The 20,098-nt window shown below is 35.3% G+C and overlaps 1 protein-coding gene across 1 annotated transcript; it reads left to right on the forward strand.

Moving 5' to 3' along the window:
- LOC109849574 lies at positions 1,225 to 19,868 on the forward strand. Its single transcript, XM_020419419.1, has 3 exons — positions 1,225 to 1,443; positions 7,759 to 8,096; positions 19,588 to 19,868. The coding sequence occupies exons 1-2, from the start codon at positions 1,382 to 1,384 to the stop codon at positions 7,961 to 7,963; spliced, it is 267 nt and encodes an 88-aa protein (XP_020275008.1). The 5' UTR covers positions 1,225 to 1,381; the 3' UTR covers positions 7,964 to 8,096; positions 19,588 to 19,868.

The following is a 20,098-nucleotide window of genomic DNA, read 5'->3' on the forward strand; positions in this document are numbered from 1 at the left end:
ACGAAAAAAGATTGATTTTGCTAATTAAAATTCAAGACGGTCGATTTTGCTAATAAAGTTAAAGAAAAGGTCTTTTTTAAAAAAATTCTCCTTGTTTATTCCACCTTGCACTTACTTAGGGCCTGTTTGTTTGCACAGAAGTAATTGTGAAGTAGCTGAAGTAAAAAAAGTAGAGGCTACTTCTGCTACTTTCAAGCAAAAAAATGTGTTTGGTTCTCTGAAAAACTTACTTCCAATACTTACCTAAATGCTTATGTGGCGCCTACGTGTCATCCTTACTTTCAAAATATTTTTACAATCCTCAATACTCAGAAGTAGCTCGGAAGTAGTTGAAATGCATATTAATTATGGCATAAATAAATTTTTTTATTAATATTTCCTTTATTAGTTACTTCTAACAACTTTTCATTGATAAAATTACTTCCTAATAATATTTTCAAATGTTATCCAAACAAAAAATATAAATGAAGAGGAAGAAGTTCAACTTCCATTACTTCTAAAAATATATGAAACAAATAAAAAAAATGCTATTTCCACTACTTCCTACTTCATAGCTTTAAAAATTACTTCTATAACCTACTTCTTACTTCTAATACTTCCATTATCCAAACGGACCCTTAGATGAACTTTTTTTTTTAAATTGAATAAAAAATGCTTCGAAGTATTTAGGTTATGCAAGTAAATATTCTAAAATTCCAAAATATTGCATGGTAGTAGTGCCTTCTTCTTTACTTAATGTTGCATATAAATACCCCAAAATTTGTAAATGGCTTCACTTAAATACCCGAAAGTTTCTAAGTGTTTCATTTTAGTACTTTCTATTATATAACATAGAGAAAAGATAACGTCATTTGGTTTTTTTAACTACGGGGTATTTATCTGCAACACTTAAATATTCTAGATATTTTTCTTTGTTCTATTTGAAACTATAGGATATTTAAGTGCAAGGCTGGGAAAACTCTTAAGGCATTTAAGTGCTATTAAGCCGATACCCTAACCACCCATTAGGGTTTGAGTAAAATGTAATAAATTTCAATGATTTGAGGGGCTAACCTCTAAATAAGCCTTTTTTTAATTCCCCGCATACATCAAGTCCAACCTAATAGGTGCGGTGTGTTCCGATCAGACCGACCGCGGTTAATTAATCAGACGGTAGCGGGGCCCACGCAAGGAATCCCCCCATTGATTCAATAGCCTCCGCTGCCAATCTGCGAAACACAAAACACAAAAACAAAAAAACCAAAAAAAAAAGAAAAAAAGAAAAGAAAAGAAAAGGAAAAAAAAAACCAATTTTGGAAGTTTCTCCTTTGTTAGCATCCAATCAATCTAAAGAGAAGAAGAAGAGAAAAGAGCGAGTTTTCCTTTTCCCCATCTGGGGGAAATGATCACGCGCTCCACTCTCGTCGAGCAGCTCCGAGACTACCAGATCCGATCTCAAAACAAGTGGGTCCCCCTCTGTTCTTTCAAAAAAAAAAAAAAAAAATTAGGGCTAGTTTCAATTCAAGACGGTTTCTTTTTAATTTTGGTCCTTAAATCTGAAATATCTGAATCTTGTTAAACTGTTTGTAATGGGGTAGATTAATATGGATATTTGTATAATGAACAGTCGACTTATGTGAATGTCCACTAGTTATCAGATTGATAATTCTCTAGTTTGGATATTGTTAGTTGACTAATATTCAATGTCAACCTGAAGACGACATTTGGAAGAACTTTGTATGTTTAGTGGAGTCATGACTTGATTTTTTACCGCTACATAGAAATCGAGAGTCTTTACGCAAATTTGTAGATCATTTCTGTAGCTCTCTATTTATATTTCTATGTGTTGTGTTGATGTTAATAATCAAACATGTAATATAATGAGAGTGAGGTTGATTAGAGGGGCCGCTCACTTCTCCGAATATCTGGTTTTGAGTCGAGTGGCTTCAGCTTGCACAAATGACAATTCGTGAGAGGACGGGGACTAATTTGTGAGAGGACGGGGACTAGTTCCCCCGTGGTTCCTTAGAAGATCAATTCAGTTGATGGACTTGAGTGGAAAAACGAAGAACTGTGTGAGTTCTGAAGTGTAGTGCGGTATAATTTGCAGATATAGCTTGGAAAAAATAGCCTCTTGGAAAAATCTTAGATCTTGATATTTAGAATAGTACGTCTATTTATTAGTGGTGGAAAAATGGGTAGAATGCTAATCTCGTCCGAACACAGGATGACGACAAACGAATATGTCATGGCGGCTATGTCAGCACCTACTTTACAGGTGTCAGTTGGCGAGTGGAGAAGAGGTCACCTCAGCATTTAATGTAAAGTGATCGGGGGCATAGCGGTGCCGATGTGGTTCGATGAGTCATGAAGATTATCGGGGCTAGAGGTATGATGGCGTCCGCCAAACATTAAATGTGACGTCGACGCGTTGTCAGCGGGAGAGGCTTGAGGTTAAAATCGTTCTTTGAGTTGGCCGAGAAGTAACGCTTTTCAAGTCGATCCCGTATGACGTCGAATAACTGGTCGAGTGGGCTCTTAGCGAGTCGTCTTCGACAAGAGAACCGACAAGTATCGTCCTTCGAGTCGATCTAAGGAGATGTCGACTTGACGAGTCAGCTAAGTCGAGATTCTTGGACCTAACCGTCAATTTGTTTTGAGCGGTGCATGCAGGGGACACCTATTCGTTGCTGGCAAATGACTATACTTTGACGACTGAAAACACCATAACACTATGTTTGCAATGTTAGCTTTATATACAATCAATAAACTAAGGCTCTTAGGCCTTTTCTTTTTTACTTAACAAAAAATCTTGTATTATTTTTAAAACTTTGATTTTGACATTTTGTATTAGAGCACACGCTATGTATGCTACATCACACCTATGTCTTGGTGTTGAATCAATTTAGGGAGCATGTTTTGTTCCTTTATGTTTGCATAATTCATATAACACGCATCAATGTTTATTACAAAGCGGGAAAGTGTAAAATATTTGCATTTTAGCTGGAATAAAGGGATAATATTTTATTATCGGATTGGTTCATAGGCTTATAGATTATTATATAAGAATAGATGGAGCAGGGCAAGTTTTCTCTCCCTTAGTAGGGTTGATTGCGCTCTATGTATAATTGTTTTAGAGTCTGCATTAATCTTTTGTTTTTTTTGTCAATGAATTTTTTTTATTCATTTACCAAATATGAAATGTGTAGTACATCAAATGTCCAAGAGCAAAGTCTGGAAACTAACTATCACAGAAAGTATATATTACAATTTCTCAAGTTTCTCCTTCATGTGGATTGGAATTTTTTTTCATTTAGAACTTTAGAATTAATGGAAATCTTCACTGCACGAAATAGAAGGTCGAAGGTCAGACTCCCGAGCTTTATGTTGAAAAATTCTCAAGTTCCTTTCCTGTCATATCAAATTCACCGTGACTGATAATGTCATCCTTTTCAATTTTTTTTATAAAACCCACTCCCTTCAGGTTAAAGCAATACTAATTGATGATTAGATTCCAATTGCAAGATCTCCAAGCAAAGTCCAACCAATTCATTACTTTATTCCAAACATGAGCAGCATACTGACATTCAAAGAATAAATGTTGGCAGGTTTCCAATCTATGGTTAGAACATAAGACATATTTATTTGTGTCCATCATTCTCATTCTGCATAATCTGTCCTGGATTAATAATCTGGAATGAATGACTAACCATAGAATAAATGAATGTTTAGGATAATGCAATCCCTTCCAAATTGTTTCAGACCATGTAGCTTGATATGTTGAATGAGTTAAAACTTTGTAAATAGAGGATATTTGAACTTTACCATTAGCACAACAGCTATTGATGATATTCAGCAAGTTATCGAAGCTACCAAATTTGCCTCTCATCATATCCCTCATTCTGAGGAGTTGTCTCCACATCCATGAGTCACTCACTTTAGATGGAACCTACCATATATTGGATTGTTGTAAATAGTTATCATGAACCCATTTAATCCAAAGCATATATTTTTTAAGATGAATCATCCAAAGTAACTTAATTGCAGCTGCATAATTCCAGAACTTTGCTGAAAATAGCCCTAAACCCCCTTGCTTCTTGTCCTGACAGATGGTAGCCTAGGAAACTAGATGGATTTTTTGACCCCAGAGGAAAACAGAGCACAAGCTATCAATTTTCTTTAGAACCTTGACCGACAGAATATAGTTACTGCTCCAAAAAATTGAACACTCAATATAACTGACTTAATCAGTGGGAGCCTCCCAGCATATGATAGATTCCTCTTTTTTTGCCAGCCCTAAAGTTGTGCAGAAATTTTACTGATCAGTGGGGAGCAATCTAGCCAAGATAATCTCTTTGAGATTAATGGCATGCCCAAATAGCGCACTGGTAACATCCCCTCTGAAAAGTTTAGATATGTGCATATCTGAGACTTTAAACTATCATCAATGCCACTCATATACACAGAGCACTTTGCATGATTTACTTCTAGACCTGATACCTGTCTAAACTCAAGAAGACAATTGTATATTCTTGTTATTGAATTCATGCCAGCCCTGCTAAATAGAAGGTCATCAGCAAAGGTGAAGTGTGTGATCCCTAATCTGGAACATTTTGGATAAAAATTGAATAAACTGTCATTTTTAAGTGAACTTAGTTTCCTTGACAGATATTCCATCCCAATCACAAACAAATAAGGAGAAAGGGGGTCACCTTATCTTAAACCCCTTGCTCCTTGAAAAAATCCATGCAGAGAACCATTTAGAGATAATGAGTATTTTGGTGTGGAAACACACTCCATAATCCACATTATCATTTTGCTAGGAAAACCCAATCCTTCCAACATGGATCTAAAAAAAATCTCAACTTATGGTGTCAAAGACTTTTCTCACATCAATATTTAAAATAGCTCTTGGTAAGATATGCCTTCTACCATAATGCTTGATGAGTTCATGAGCTAAAATAATATTACTTGAAATGAGCCTCCCCTTGACAAAAGCATTTTGTGCATCACTAAACAAGTATCCTATAACTTTTTGGATTCTACTAGCAATAATTTTTGTTATAACTTTATAAACACAATTGCAATATGATATTGGCCGAAAATCAGAAGCTGTTTTGGGGTTGAGAATTTTTGGTACCAAAGTAATAGATGTAGCATTGAACGTACCTAGAAGCTTTCCAGTTCGAAAAAAATTCCTCAGAAGCTTGATAGAGGTCTTCACCAATAATAGTCCAAGCCGCTTTGAAAAAAGATGCATTGTAACCATCTGGTCCAGGAGCTTTTCCATCTGACATTGAGAAAAAAACTTGTTTGATTTCCTTGGAATGTTTCTTTGGCTAGGAGAGAGTATAGGGTCATTTGAAATCACATTCGGATCAGGATTGATAGTAGAAACTACAGTACTCAGAAGTTTCTTATAATAATCAATGAACTCAGTGATAATCTCATGCATATCAGTGATCCTACATCCATTCTCAGTATATAGGGATAATACTCTGTTGTGGTGCCTTTTAGTTTTCATAATAGAGTGGAAAAACTGAGAGCATTTATCCCCATGCAATCCCCAATTGATGTTGGCTTTCTATTTATAAAAAGAGATTTCAGATATCAATGTTGGGTTGAAAAGGTCAGCATTCAGCTATTTTTGAATGTCAGCTAGTTCCTCTTTAGCTCTTATCACTTGCTCACTTATGTTCATGAAGTGTTTCTTATTCAAATCTTTGAGAACAAACTTCAGCTTTTTGAGCTTTGTATGAAACTTGTACATATTACAACCATTGATGTTTTGTTCCCATACTGATTTGACTGACGAGATAAAATCAGGATGCTTTGCTCACATATTAAAAAATTTGAATGGTCTTTTACCCTCAAAATCTTCATCTCCTATTGTTAGAAGAGCTAGAGAATGGTTAGAACAATTTGGCATTAGATACTTCACTTGACTAGATGTGTAGTGATGAATCCAGAGCTCATTGACCAAAATTCTATCTAATCTGCTCTAAACTCTTGTATCAGTCTCTTGCTTATTGCACCAAATAAAATAACATCTAGTTGATCTGATATGTATTAACTGGCTAGAGGTAATTAAATTCTGGAAATCCTCAGTGTCAGTATCAAATACTTGTGCACCCCCTAGCTTCTCCTCATTGTTGATAATTGCATTAAAATCACCACCAACCAACCAAGGACAATTAACATTCTGTTTGAATGCCAGTAAATCCTGCCATAGAGCTCTCTTGCCTTCCATTTGATTGAAAGCATAGACTATAGTAATTAAACATGAAAGCCTGCTATCATTTGATTCTATTGAACATGTCATGTATTGCTCTGAGGATATTATTCTCTGAACTGTGAGAAAATCATATTCCAGAGTATCCAGATTCTCCCATTATTTGCTTCATGAATATTGAAAGTCCACTCCCAGTCTTTTGCTATTTTCTTAGCTATGAGCTGCATCCTACTATTAGCAACTTTTGTTTCTAAAAGAGCTAAAAAAGGAAGGTTATAATCATGAATAAATTGCTTCACAATCATATGTTTAGAGGATTTATTAAATCCTCTAATATTCCAGATGGCTAGATGCCTTATTGGAGTGATCCACCCCTATCAATACTATAGGGGTCTAAATCTGATATCTGATGATCCAAGGGAGAGAAATGAGATGCTTGAACACATGAAGTCCCTGCAACATTTGCATTAGCTCTTCTTGCTGTATTTGCTCTATTAACACTTATAAAACCAGTTGCATTTATAGTTGGTGAAACTGGTTAGTGTAATTTAGCCCTGGGTTCCTGATACTGATTTCACTTGCATCAGCCACTGTTTGTGCATGTTTTTCATGAATTGATGCAACTTGACCAGATTGTCTAGAATTATCCCCCCTTTGTTGTGCTGCATTAGTCTTTTGTTGATGCACCTTGTATACTAGATAATCGGACTTAAGATAAGTTTACAAAATTTAACTGAATTATTATCAGCTACTCGCCTATTATGTTGTTAGACATTGATTCTACAATATTTCATCTCCTTATCAGGTACAACTACAGGTTCCTTTTTTTTAAAAGAGAAGCTACAGGTTCCTTTTTTTTAAAAGAGAAACTACAGGTTCCTTTAACATAACGGAGTTTATATTGCTTTTATGCCTTTCCAAGATAAAATATTCTTCTTTTGGTCCCTTTTCTTCGTTTGCTCCTCTCTATATTTTTACTCTCTTTTCCCTTTCTTTCACTTGAACATGTATTTTGCCTTATGCTTCTCGTTATCTTTGTCATGTCTTCTTTCTGTTTTTTTCTATTTGCCTTTCATCTCTTTGCACTTTGGTCTAGGTTGCTCATATTGTGACATGGTGCTTCTTCTGCTTTATGTTGACATTTCACTCATGTTTGCACTAAAACTTTGAGTCAATATGGCATTTTAATTGTTATAAAACTTGGGTAATTCTTGGGAACCAGTTCTGCAATCAACTTGTATTGCTAATTGAATGATGAAAACCGAGTGGCGGAGACGTCCTTTTAATTAGTGGGGGCATGAAGCACAACTGTGAATTTCCTAGTTATATTATCAACAGGATATTAGTTTTCTCGTTTTGTTATTAACCTTTTCCACTTCCTTTTATTGATAAAAACTGGAGATTTTATGTTTAATAGCATTTATTTGTCATATCTCGGAAATTTCCAGGTTCTGATGCTATTATCAGCATAATAATAGATATTCTTACTTTCAAGCAAGTACTTTTTTCCATATTGTTTATCTAAATATGGTATATTGTCTGAGCAGGCGGGATGTTATTGGACTTCTTGCTTGGGGAGTAGTATTTTGTTCTCTCGTGATAGCTTCCTATGTGATACTCTATTTTAGATATCATAGGCTTTCAGCAGCTATCGTTTTGGTTGGAATCCTTATTCCCATATGTGTGTTTATTAGACAGAGAAAACTTGCAAGAAAAAGAGAGAGAAGATTGTTATTGCCTTTGTCGATGTGAACAACACAAGGAACTTTAATGGGTAACAGTGGAGTCAGTCATTGTTAGATTGCAGAATATTTAGACTGCCAAGAAGAAAGGTCTGACTCAGTGGCACTCAATTCTACGTTCTCTTCGTTTGCAGAGTTCAGTGGTATGGAAAAATCTTTTTATTGAATATTCATAATTCTTTATACTTGAAACAAATTTTCTTGAGCTACACTTTGCAAGGAGCGGCATCTGTTCTCTTAGCTAACCTTGAGTATTTTTTGTATAGTTGATCCACTATGTGCATCCTTGCTTTCTTACATATGTAATTGTGTTTGAGTTTCAGTATTAGTTGTTAGTTTTTGTGTAATGCGTGGAGTGAAGTTCAGGCAGATAGTTTTTTCTGTTTCATTTTGATATAACTAGAATGGTCTAATTTGGTAATATGTAGAGAGTCAAAGAAATGCTTTGAGTGTATTTGATATACGTTGAGCAAATGTCTTTTTTCCCTCGGTCTTACAAATCAATTGTAACTCTGGAAGCATAATGAGGGTTTTACATCTGTGTTTGATCATCAGTTGATTCTGGTTCTAAATAAGAAATGTAGATATACAACAAAACTTCAAATGCTAACCAAGATTGTGGAGAGTTAATGCAAATATGCAACAAGCTGTTATAAAATTACATATCTCACAGCACATGCATATGTACATGAACACTCATAATTTTACTACATTTCTTTCCTTTCAGACTTTAGACTAAGTTTTCACCTGATTTCATAGTAGACATTGTATGGGAAGTCTATATATACACATTCTAGTATGCTATGATTTGTAGGATGTTTGATGTAGGACCATTCATGAGGAAGTTTACAGTCATTTTGGTTAATGAATAATGATCTTCACTGATCTGCTATGAGTTTTATCATTAATCAAAGCTGTTCATATTGGACCAAATTAGCAACAGAAAACCGTGGTAAAGCCTGGTTCTGGAGGGAGTTGATGAACTGAGTTGAGTTTTGTAGTTTATTCTAGAAGTGGAGACGTATGTGGTTTCAGTTTTGTAATAAACCCTCAGCTTGTGTTACATTGCCTGTGATATTTGAGTTGCTTTGCATGTGCTTTTCTTGCAATCTTGAGAAGCTGTCAACAAAAATTTGGTATTTCATCCCTTGGCCAATCCTTCTTAATGCTGATTTGGCACCTGGTATATAGTGAATAGAATCATATTGTTTTATAATAGACGATGAATACAATTGTAGGGTGCAAACACAAATGACCTTTTTTGTTTCTTGAGTTTTCATCTTTGGTCTTTTTGTTTGTTTTCACATGAGTTTACATCAAGTGAGCTTACTGAACTATGGCACAGAGGTTGATGGCGAATAACAAGCAGCTGGAAGAGTGGACTACAGAATTTGTTAAGAATGTTGATCAATTGGCTTCAAGCTAGATGCATGAACTTTCTTGCTTCTGTTGTATGGGATAATTGAGAATAATATGCTGTGCTGAAAAGGATTTATAGGAAAATCATCTCACAAAAACCGATGTTAAAACTATGGTGCAGTTTCTACTAGATTACTGACACATGGTCACAAACTTTATAGTTCATGGATGCCTCAGAACCTAGTGCAAAGCAAACATATGAATCCTCTAGTATATAGGTCGGCAGGAGGACTAACTTGGATGCTCTAAGGATGATCAGGAAAAGTATCTCCTGATCAAATGTCAGATAGTGTTAAAATATGGCGAAATGAGAAGTTTATTAAAATATTTTCAACAACAATATTTGGAGCACATACATCATTTTACTTGCTCAGCAGTTAGATAATGGAGAATAAGTACGCATATGTTTTAGGTAGATGCATTAGTGGTTATTGATAACCTTACCCAATTTAGTGATGTTATTCACTTTTGACACCACATGCAATACTCGTGAAGATATTGGATTTTCAGACATCACAAGAAGGTGATGATCTTGGGTGATGCTGGAGCAAAGGAGTCCAAATTGCAAATTCGGATTCTCTAGACTGTGTGCATGGACTTGATTGATTTGGCCATTAACTTTCTTTAGAGAAGTCCAAATGATGATCCAATTGAAGTGCTGGATAGGTATTTGTGTCTAGTTTTACTTAAGACCGGTCTTATATCATTTAGAGATCTGTGCAGAAAGTAATCTGCAGAATACTGAGGGACAGTCAATCTGGTCTGCAGGGCCTTTTGTTTTTCCTGGGATATATTTAGTTAGTCAAAGTTGTCTTTTAAGTTCTCTATGTTGAGTCTTTTGGTTTTCTATATTTTCTATAATCCTAATGCTTGAAGGGATGTACTAAGCCTATATATATATATACTAGTTGGATTACAGATGCAATGCACGTGGTAATTTTTTAAATTTTATTATTTTATTATTGATTCATTTTATTAAGATTTCTTTAATTTAAATCATGTATCAAACATATGGATAGAATTTAAAAATTCAAAAGGATTGAATAATAAAATTACATTTTTTCTTTAATCCTACTTATTTCTATCTTTTTAAAACAATTGATAGTCATGCAATATAAACAATAGAGATACTATAAGTATCTATCTTTATCATTGGATATTTTGAGCTTTAATGGTTCCAAATTTCTTTCTAGCAGTAAGCTACTTACACCTATTACGAGTGTGAGATTTTCTGATTACATGTCTATGAAATTCATCGAATCAAAGTAAACTGCAAGATTCTTAAAAATTGCGAAGATATTATAGAGCAAGAATTTTTGAGAAGGCAAAAGACCAAAGAATCATACTCTTAAAATAGCAGTTCTATCTTTGATAAAATCAATTGCAGATGAAACCAAAGGTGGAAAACCATGAGACTATAACTAAAAATAAACAAATTGTCTTTCCAGATATGGATCAGGTTTAAATGATATTTACTGTAGAGTTCACTTTAGATTGGGCTCCAATAAGTTTCTTATTAGAATGAAATTTAGATGTCGCATAGATCCACTGAACCTAACTTATCATAGGCTAAAAACAATGACATATAGAACTATTGATTCACCAAAGCCTCTTTTGAATAATTTGCTACCCCTGTTTTTTTAGTAAGCCGTCTGCATTTACGGCTTGTCCCGATATACGACGATGAGAAGGGTCTCCTAACCAACCACTTGTTCTCCCTTCTGTACCATCTAAATTAAAGTTTTCAAGTACAAAATTTAGTAAATGCTAGTCTAGGAAATGTATTTTTGACAGTAGTTAATAAAAATGAAGATATTATAAACACATTTTTTCTATGTTAGGTCTAAGAACATATGACCATGTTAATGAAACACAATAATTGAGTGGCACAGAAGCACTTGGTTAGGAAATAGATAAAACATGTATTGGAGCAAACATGAAGGAGGAAATTTTTTAATAAAAAAAGTTAAACATAATGTATTCTATGACATAAACAAATGTAACAAACTTAATAGCAGACCCCCAAAGGAACAGTTAGCAAAACAACGACCAGATTGCCTATTGACATTACCAAGAATTGGTGCCAACCCAGAGTAGGTCCTACTCCAGAACCCTGTATAGAAGATAAAAAATGAGTAAGATGTTAATATGATAGAGAAAAAGAAATCAAAACAAATGAAAACCTATCAGCAAGAAATTAATAAGCCTATATATGCAAGACTTACAAGAGGTCGTGGAGGAGTGCTAGCAATTTGTGATTGGTACTTCAATATAGTCCAATCAAACACATATTCAAATAGAAATCTTGTAGATTATGATTCAACATCATTCAACATCTTGCTTGAGAATTACAGATATCTGAACCTGCCATCAGCACAAAATTCCTCATCAATATGAACAGCATGAGCTTATCCTCGTGAATAAAAAGGTCACAAAATATTCTTTTAAGTTATGAATAATAATGTTTGTCGTCAAACCGTAGTGAACAGCTGTAGTGGAAGTTGGATGCAAATTATGTAGGCTATTCACGGCATAATGCCTGAAGATAATATGTGAATGTTGTCATGATTAAAAAATATATATCTATTTAGTCATTATTAAGAAAAGTATGAAAATATGTTAGGGTATGTCGGAGTGGTGGAGTCCTAGGCGGCAACACAAAATGAGCGACCAAAATTTTCCCACGCATACACAATTGAAATACCATAAAGTATAAATTGAGAAAATTATTTGATACTGATAATTGAAATACCATAAAGTATAAATCAGGGCAAAAGTATAAATTTACTGGTATTGAGCAAAGATAATTAAAATACATTTAATGCACGTGTATCCCAATTGGACTCCACCACTCCGACATACCCCAGCATTTTCCCACACAGCTAAGCCTGAAGACGAATATCTTAGAACTTGAAACTTATCGGAATATTATAATCAATTTTATGTGTAGAGAACTTCCTGAGCTTTCCAAAGACATATTATAATAAGGAATCCATGAAGCGAGTCAAAAGATATCGTCCTTCAAAGTTGCATCTCGAAATCTATCCGAAATTACTCGTTTTTCTTCCATTGTTCTGCTTTCCCATAATCAGATTTCTTTCAAAAAACATAAATTATTGCCTCCGCATCATAATTTTCCCAAGATTGAAACAATGGTTTAAACTAAAAATTAGTATAATAGTTTATGCCTCTGTTGTTAACAGAGTGCTAGTATTTAAAAAGTTCTTGACAAACTTTTCAAAACATCTAGTTTACAGGTAACTCGTTTCTTCTCTGCATCTGATCTATTTATGTTTGAAAACACCTCATATTTTTTCTTTTATTTTATAAAAAAGGATCGTCGGTACTATTACTGACGGGGCAACCCCATGACCACAGGGTGTCGGAGGTTGCCAGAGACTGTACTGATGGTTGGACTATTATTATTATTAATAATTATTATCATACATTTTTACATTGAAGATAGACTATAAACACAATAAAAATCTTAAAATGAAATTTTATTAACCTCACAAAGGCTATGACGTTAAAAGTTGTACAATATGGTTTAGATTTATAAAGGTTTCAATAGCTTTCTAAATTCCATAACTCCTAAAACCTAAGACCCTGATAGATTCATGCATTACAATTTACAAAACTTCCTTAACCATAATAAATTCATGATTTATAACCTACAAAAACTTTCTTGCAGTTACTGACCCTTGAGGCTATAAATACCCCCCTAGGGTCACTTCTGACGAGGATCGAGCATTTGTTAGAGCATTCCAGAGCAGAGAGAGCAGAGATTTGAGTTCTTTTCTTGCAACGCCTTGAAATTAAGCTTCGACTTGATTTTAAGAAGAACGACTATCTTACTTCGATAAGATATCGTTTCAATTTCTACTTCGATAACGAAGTTAGAATCATAAGCCCCCTCTTCACGATCTGTGAATCGGCGGTCCACGAACCAAAGCGTTCCCGGCACAGGCAAAGTCCCACGAAAACGAGAATTGATAGACGATTTTCGTGTTTGTTTCTCAAGAGTTGTAATTTTTGTTTTGTTGTGTAGAAAAAGTCTTATAAAAAGATTATTCTTTCGAATTTGTTGTAATCGAACAAAGTTATAATGAATTCCACAGCAGCGACTTTTGAACCAAACAAGCTGGCGACCACAGTGGGAGCCAGCGGCCTCGCTGCCGAGGCCGCGGTGTCGCAACCGATCAAGATCATCATCAATGAAGAGATCGAATACGAATTCGATCAGGCGAAGTTTGAGGAGTATTTATCATCCTCATCCGCGAAATCTTCCTCGTCTCGCAAATATAGGAAGATTTCGAAAACTTTCAAGTCTGCAATGCCCAAAGAGGCCGCAGGTGAAGGTTCCTACTCAATTGCTGCTAAGGAACCCATCTGCAACATACCTGCTCCAAACGCCTCCACATCCCTTAAGGAGTCGATGATGAATAGCTCGCCGGTGCTGACGAAGAGGGCTCGTCAGAGACAGCGTCAGCGCCGTGCTCGACAACTGGCTAAGGCCATGCAACAAACCGACGGGGTCCATTACTATGCGGACCTAGAGTCGAGGAAACAGAAAGCGGTTCAATTGCCCCAACGGCAAAATAATTGTATTTCTGCAAAACTTACGACGGAGGAGTGGACTCTCGTCAAAAGGGCCCGTTCAACCCTCAAGGAACGGATACAAAGGCGTAAGGCGAAGGCTGCCCAAACTCGCGCTCTTCGTCAACAAGCGCAAGGAACCAAGAAAGAAACAGTGTCTGAAAAGTCACCGAAGAATCGTAAAGTCTGGATGCCAAAGACACCACAAGCATCTGTTCCGGGCCCGTCTACTGCAACACCAGTAGAACCCTGGGTTAGCCCAGATTTGTCCAAGTTCAAGATAACAATGGCAGATCGCCTTGGTCCTTCAGTTGATGATCGAGGCAAAGCCCCAGTCAAGGAACAACCATGTCCGGCAAATAAACCATTAATGGTTTCATATGCAGGGGGTCGTAAACACCCTCCTGTCAGAACTGCACAAGTCCAAAACGAGAGAATACCAGTTCACTCTCGTTTAGGACCTCTGAAAACTCCACACCCGCAAGGGGGTGGATTTAAACATTCAACTTTGGATCGCTCAGAGGCGACGACCAGTTTTTATTTGCTTTACAATATAGTGGATTTCATTGAGTGTCAGTGCTCTTCTGTGTCTCTGAGGCGGGGTCCTTAAGAGTGGTGATTTGTCATATCTTTCTAGAGTGGTGATATCTGTATCTCTAGATTGGTAGGCTAACCCCTTTATCAGTCATTTATTCTAAGGTGGTATGCCTGTATCCTAAGAGTAACTGACATTCTATCCTAATTACCTTATATTTTCCTTTTATCCGTCTTGCCCATACCATCATGGTATCATCGGGAGTTCGTTATTGTTCCATCATGTAAAAATGACATCTAGGTTAATTGAGTAGCTGACGAAATCTTCAAAGATTTCAAATATAGTTCACTATAGTAAATGAAGAGAACTTGAAGGAGCTTGGAAATTGATGCATTCTGAACAATTTTCTCAAATGGCTTGACCTAGACTTTACATGATTACCTGGGATGAGAATCAAATAACTGCATAGAATTCGAATGTTTAGTTAATTGAATTCAGATGTACATAACTTTTCAAGAAACTTTGATGGAATTATAGATCGCGTGCATCAGGAAGCGTTATGATTCTAGTTTCCTTCCAACTAGATTGACTAATTTGAGGTTGAAGAAATGTCAAAAAATGTGATAGGCTGTATTGTATTAGTATACACATTAAGATTTAGAAAATGTTTGTTAATTATTGGATGTTATCATGAACAAAGTGCTTCTGGGGGGTTTTTAGCTATGTGACCCAGGTACTTCTATCATGAACAGTACCGACGGCCGACACGTGCCCATACCCAAATTTCATGGACACTCCTTGTATTTATGCATGCATTTATGCAGACATTGGCTCAATTATATGATATGTGTTTTAATTTAAAACACTTGTCAAACACTATTTGAAATGATTATTTGGGTGTCTAGTTCAAAAACAGATAGTTTCCAACTTATAATGATCCATGTAATAAAAGAAACCTTAAAATGTGATAGGAATTTTAATTCAATAACACAATAATAGAAAAACAATAATGATCTCATGTAATATATATATATATATATATATATATATATATATATATATATATATATATATATATATATATATATATATATATATATATATATATATAATACATAGATATATATAGAGAAGAGGAGATGAACTTATGTCAACTTAAGTGGACAAGAGGCATTTTGTCCACCAAACTTTCTACCGCACCTCATATATGTATAATAAAAAGTCTCTTCGTATCTTGCATGGATCCCTAGGTATCATCAATGGATAGAAAGTTTGGTGGATGGTCCACTTAAGTTGAAATAAGAATTTCTCTTCTCTCTTCTCTCTCATATATATATATATAATATATGTGTGTGTGGTGTGTGTGTGTGTGTGTGTGTAGCCGGTGTCCCTACCGGTGCGTTTTACAATTTTCTGATGTCCCATACCCGCACCTGTACCTGTACCTGTTTCTATGCAAATTGGTTTTTAGTCTAGATGAAAGAGCTCGGGATTATTAGGAAGTCTTTACTTCAGGTATTATTGTAGCTATTGGAAGTTTGTGTGATATGTGAAATATTGTGCGGTTCTATATTAGAGTTGGTGAATAAACCCAAGTACCAAAACCAAAAGCAACTACAACCATTTGCAATAAATAAGTAAACAACAAGAAAAATTCCTCATTGACCCAAAATATGGGACCAATAGAGGGGACAAGTGAGGTGTCTCCCTCCTATTGGATAATGAGTTGGCCATCATTAATGATGACCAACTCATTATCCAATAGGAGGGAGACACCTCACTTGTCCCCTCCATTGGTCCCATATTTTGGGTCCATGTAGCAAAGCTCAAACAACAACTGGAAAACCAATTTAACTTCATATGTAGACTTCATCAGTTCGATAGAACCATGTGAAAACGCTCCCCATTGCCTTACACAAGTTTTCAGACTGAAAACCATTAAGTCTTTTATACTAACAATCTGGTTTTCCTGATATGAAACTTCTGAAACTCCTGAACCTGATATGACAGTACAAAGAGGGATTTGATACCGAAACTGATACCGATATATCAAGCTCTGATTTAAAAAACACCTCGATTTCCCCTGACATCCTTATATTTCTGAATCCGCGAGAATAAGAAGAACAATCAAATTCATCATATCTGGGCATCACGAAGTCAAAACATTCCCGTCTGGTTGACGGATTAGTGCTCTTTGTTAATGCACATTATGCACACCCCGTGTGTTGCTCGTGCCGTTTTGTTTAATGGGATTTAAGTTTTACGTATTAGTATTTTATTTTCTTTAAAATTCCCTTGTTTAAATTACATACATTATCTTGCATCTGTAATATAGTATTGATAGAAATATATAAATACATACACTCACTTTGCTATTTTTTATTAAAAATATCTTTAATTGTACTCGGACATAAATATATATGGTGACACAACATATAAGGAAACAACTATCTGATCTCAAAGACAAAACAAATAACTGAGAGGTTAACTCAAAAAGGCATTACTAAAGTACATTTGAAAATTACCTTCTCTTAATGTAACACATAAATGAAACAAATGTCTACTCTTTGGCCAACAAAAAAATCAAAAAATTTCAATAAGATTGAAATGCGAGTCCACCCCACTCAATGCAATTGAAAGGAAACGGTGTTGACAACTTGACAATCATCATTCTATCCATGGATCAGAAAATTGATCAGGCTCTCCCATTGGGTTTGTCACTTCATGTATCATCCTCCTCATCACATCCTTCACCTTGTACAATATCCAGATTTTTTTTCCTTTCCTAACCACAGATCTCATGAAAGTGAAAATAACAATAAAAGATCAGAGAGAGGACAAATTCAAAGCAAATATGTTGAAAAATACTATCTGGCACGATGAGATCAATAAATTTAAATAAAAAGAAATATCTTTGTCCCACGAAGTCAAGACATTTACGAAAATACTATCTGAAGAGAGCAGTCCAACCTATGTTACCTGGGTACTTCATTATTGAAGTCGTACCCGTACCGGACACATACCCGACACTTTCCCGTACCCAAACTTCGTGGACACTTCTTGAATATATGCATGCATTTATTACAACATATACTCAATTATACGATATATGTGTTAATTTAAAACACTTGTCAAAGACTTCCTGGACGTAGAGCTTACACTTCACATCCGTCTTTTGAAACTAATGGGATACGGGTCGGGTTCGTTTCAGTCCATACCCAAGTTCAAAACTATATAGTTAATGGGTCGTTTAGATGTCTAGTAAAAAATGAGTAGTTTACAATTCATGATAATCAATATGATAAAATAAACTCAAAAATGTGATCGAAATTTTAATTCTAATGACACATGAAGCGGGAAAAAATTATCTCATGTACATTATTAAGTCAATATATATATGTAGTCATGTCCCCGTACCCAACATTTTACAGCTTTGCCGTGTCCCGTACCCGCACCCGCACCCATACCAGTACCCGTGCCCGTTTCCATGCAACTTAGAGTCCAACCAAATACTGTCAATTACAAGAAATAGAAAAGAGAAGCATATATTATTATCAATCTTTAATTAGAATTTGGAAAGAAAGATTAATAAGTTGACTATACCTGAACTCAATGGTAATCCAAGTAAACAAACCAATATGCTAAAATAGAGGTTTTTGGAGTTTTTGATTTAGAGAAGGTAAAGAAAGCTTTCAGTGTTTTTTTTACACAAAGATGGTGGAAGCAAGCAACACACCTGCATGTACACATACATAATAAACCAACAAAAACTTCCTCTTATTTTGTTTTTATTTGGAGATAAAAGAGGAACTAAATTTCTGAATTCGTACTTTAGTGGTGTCTTCACTAACTATATTTAACTCAAACCCAAAGTAATTATCCCTTCATATTATATGCAGTTGCCCCTTCACTCAAATTCATTACTAGAGGAAATTTGAAACCAAAACCCTCCAACTTGTAACTTTAAGATTGCTTATGTAAAATCAAGGCAAAACTTCAGTAGAGGTTCCTAATGTATTTAGTAAATATCACTTGAGTCCTTGTTGTTTAAAAGGCATCACTAGGGTCCCTAACATTACCTCTGTTATCAGCCTAGATCCTTTATACAAAATTATGTTAAATCTTGTTGATGTGGTGATAATGTGGCCTTGCCATGTCGCTGTCACATTAGCAAAAAAATTTAGTGAAATTCCAAGTTCAAGAAATTTCACTATTTTTTGTCGATGTGGCAAAATAAAATTGGACTTCCACTAATTTTTTGCTGACATGTCAGAGCCATATCATCGCCACGTTAGCAATATTTAACAAAAGTTTGTAACAGGAACTTAGGTTGATGACGAAGGTTAACTTATGGATCCCCATTGATGACTTTGAAACATTAAGGACTCGAATGATATTTGTCTGATGTATTAGGGACTTCCACTGAACTTTTGCCAAAAATCAATAATATGACATATTGAACAACAGTTATGCGAGTTTCTCTTCCTAATATGCCGAGGTGTTTATCTAGATGTGCTACTTGTATAGCTAATTTGCATTCAACTCTATTAGTTTTGTCATTTATGTGCATCACAACTCATGTCGTATAAGCATATAGTACTATGCATTCGAATTTGTTGTCATAGAATGTTAGTGTCTGCCGATATGCAGAGCTCCAAGCTACTTCCTAACTTTGCTGATTCACTAAGGAACGACAGTTTTTGTTATTAGCTGTTTACTTGGTTGAACCATTGAAGTGTTATCAATGTCTGATAAGCAGCTCAATATATTCCTAATGCCTTGAAAAAGTATGTCAATGAAGTCCAGACTGGCCAGTAACTGTCATCGGCATTTGCCAGCAAAAAGCAATTGATGTAGATGCAACCTTTAAGTTAAGCACTGTTGTTATAAGACAACTAGACAATGTTGTATTATATGTTTCGACATAGAATTGGCCTCTTTCTGATAGTTGTACATATGTGAACTAGCATTTTGGACTACGCATCTCGTGCTTTTTATCGAGTTTTAGGCAAAAATGATATTAAAGAAACTCTGAACCGAGATTGTGTAAATATTTGATTGAACTTCTCATGTTGCTTACTAAGGTGGAAGACTGGGTGGTTTCAGAGAATCTGCTGCTGAGCATAATCTGTGAAGAGGATCCAAATCCTTGTACGCGAGAGCTACAGAGTGTTCTTTCTTTCTTTCTCTCTTGTTTTGGTGAACGCGAGAGTGCATGAAATACATGTTTGTATGACGGAATAGTCTTACTTTCTTTCTTCTGTATAATACTTTTTTTTGGGTTTTCAGTTTATAATGGGATTAGACATTCGTCCAAATATACCATTAATGTGAAAAATCAAATGCCAGTTTTATTTGTTGAAAACTGTTTCTTCTCGTTGTGCTGCTGTTGCTGACGCCCTTAACATTGCATGCTGCAGCTGAATCAAGCTCGTAGTGAATTCAGTTGGGATCTTTGCAGGTTAATTCATAATTGAATTTGCGATTCAGATTGTGTTTGTGTCTAGCACTATTATGACTCTTATGTTCTTTGCAATTTTTATGCCTACAAGAATTGTGACCATCATAAGGATAATGAGTGTTTATGATCTGCGA

The sequence above is a fragment of the Asparagus officinalis genome, chromosome 7 (genome assembly GCF_001876935.1).
Source record: "Asparagus officinalis chromosome 7, Aspof.V1, whole genome shotgun sequence".
Taxonomy (NCBI): Eukaryota; Viridiplantae; Streptophyta; class Magnoliopsida; order Asparagales; family Asparagaceae; genus Asparagus; species Asparagus officinalis.

What these genes read in the sequence shown, in the direction of transcription:
- LOC109849574 (XM_020419419.1), top strand. Translation starts at nt 1,382, where the DNA reads ATGATCACGCGCTCCACTCTCGTCGAGCAGCTCCGAGACTACCAGATC. An exon ending in CAGATCCGATCTCAAAACAA is followed by an intron (nt 1,444 to 7,758) that starts GTGGGTCCCCCT and finishes TTGTCTGAGCAG; the next exon opens with GCGGGATGTTATTGGACTTC.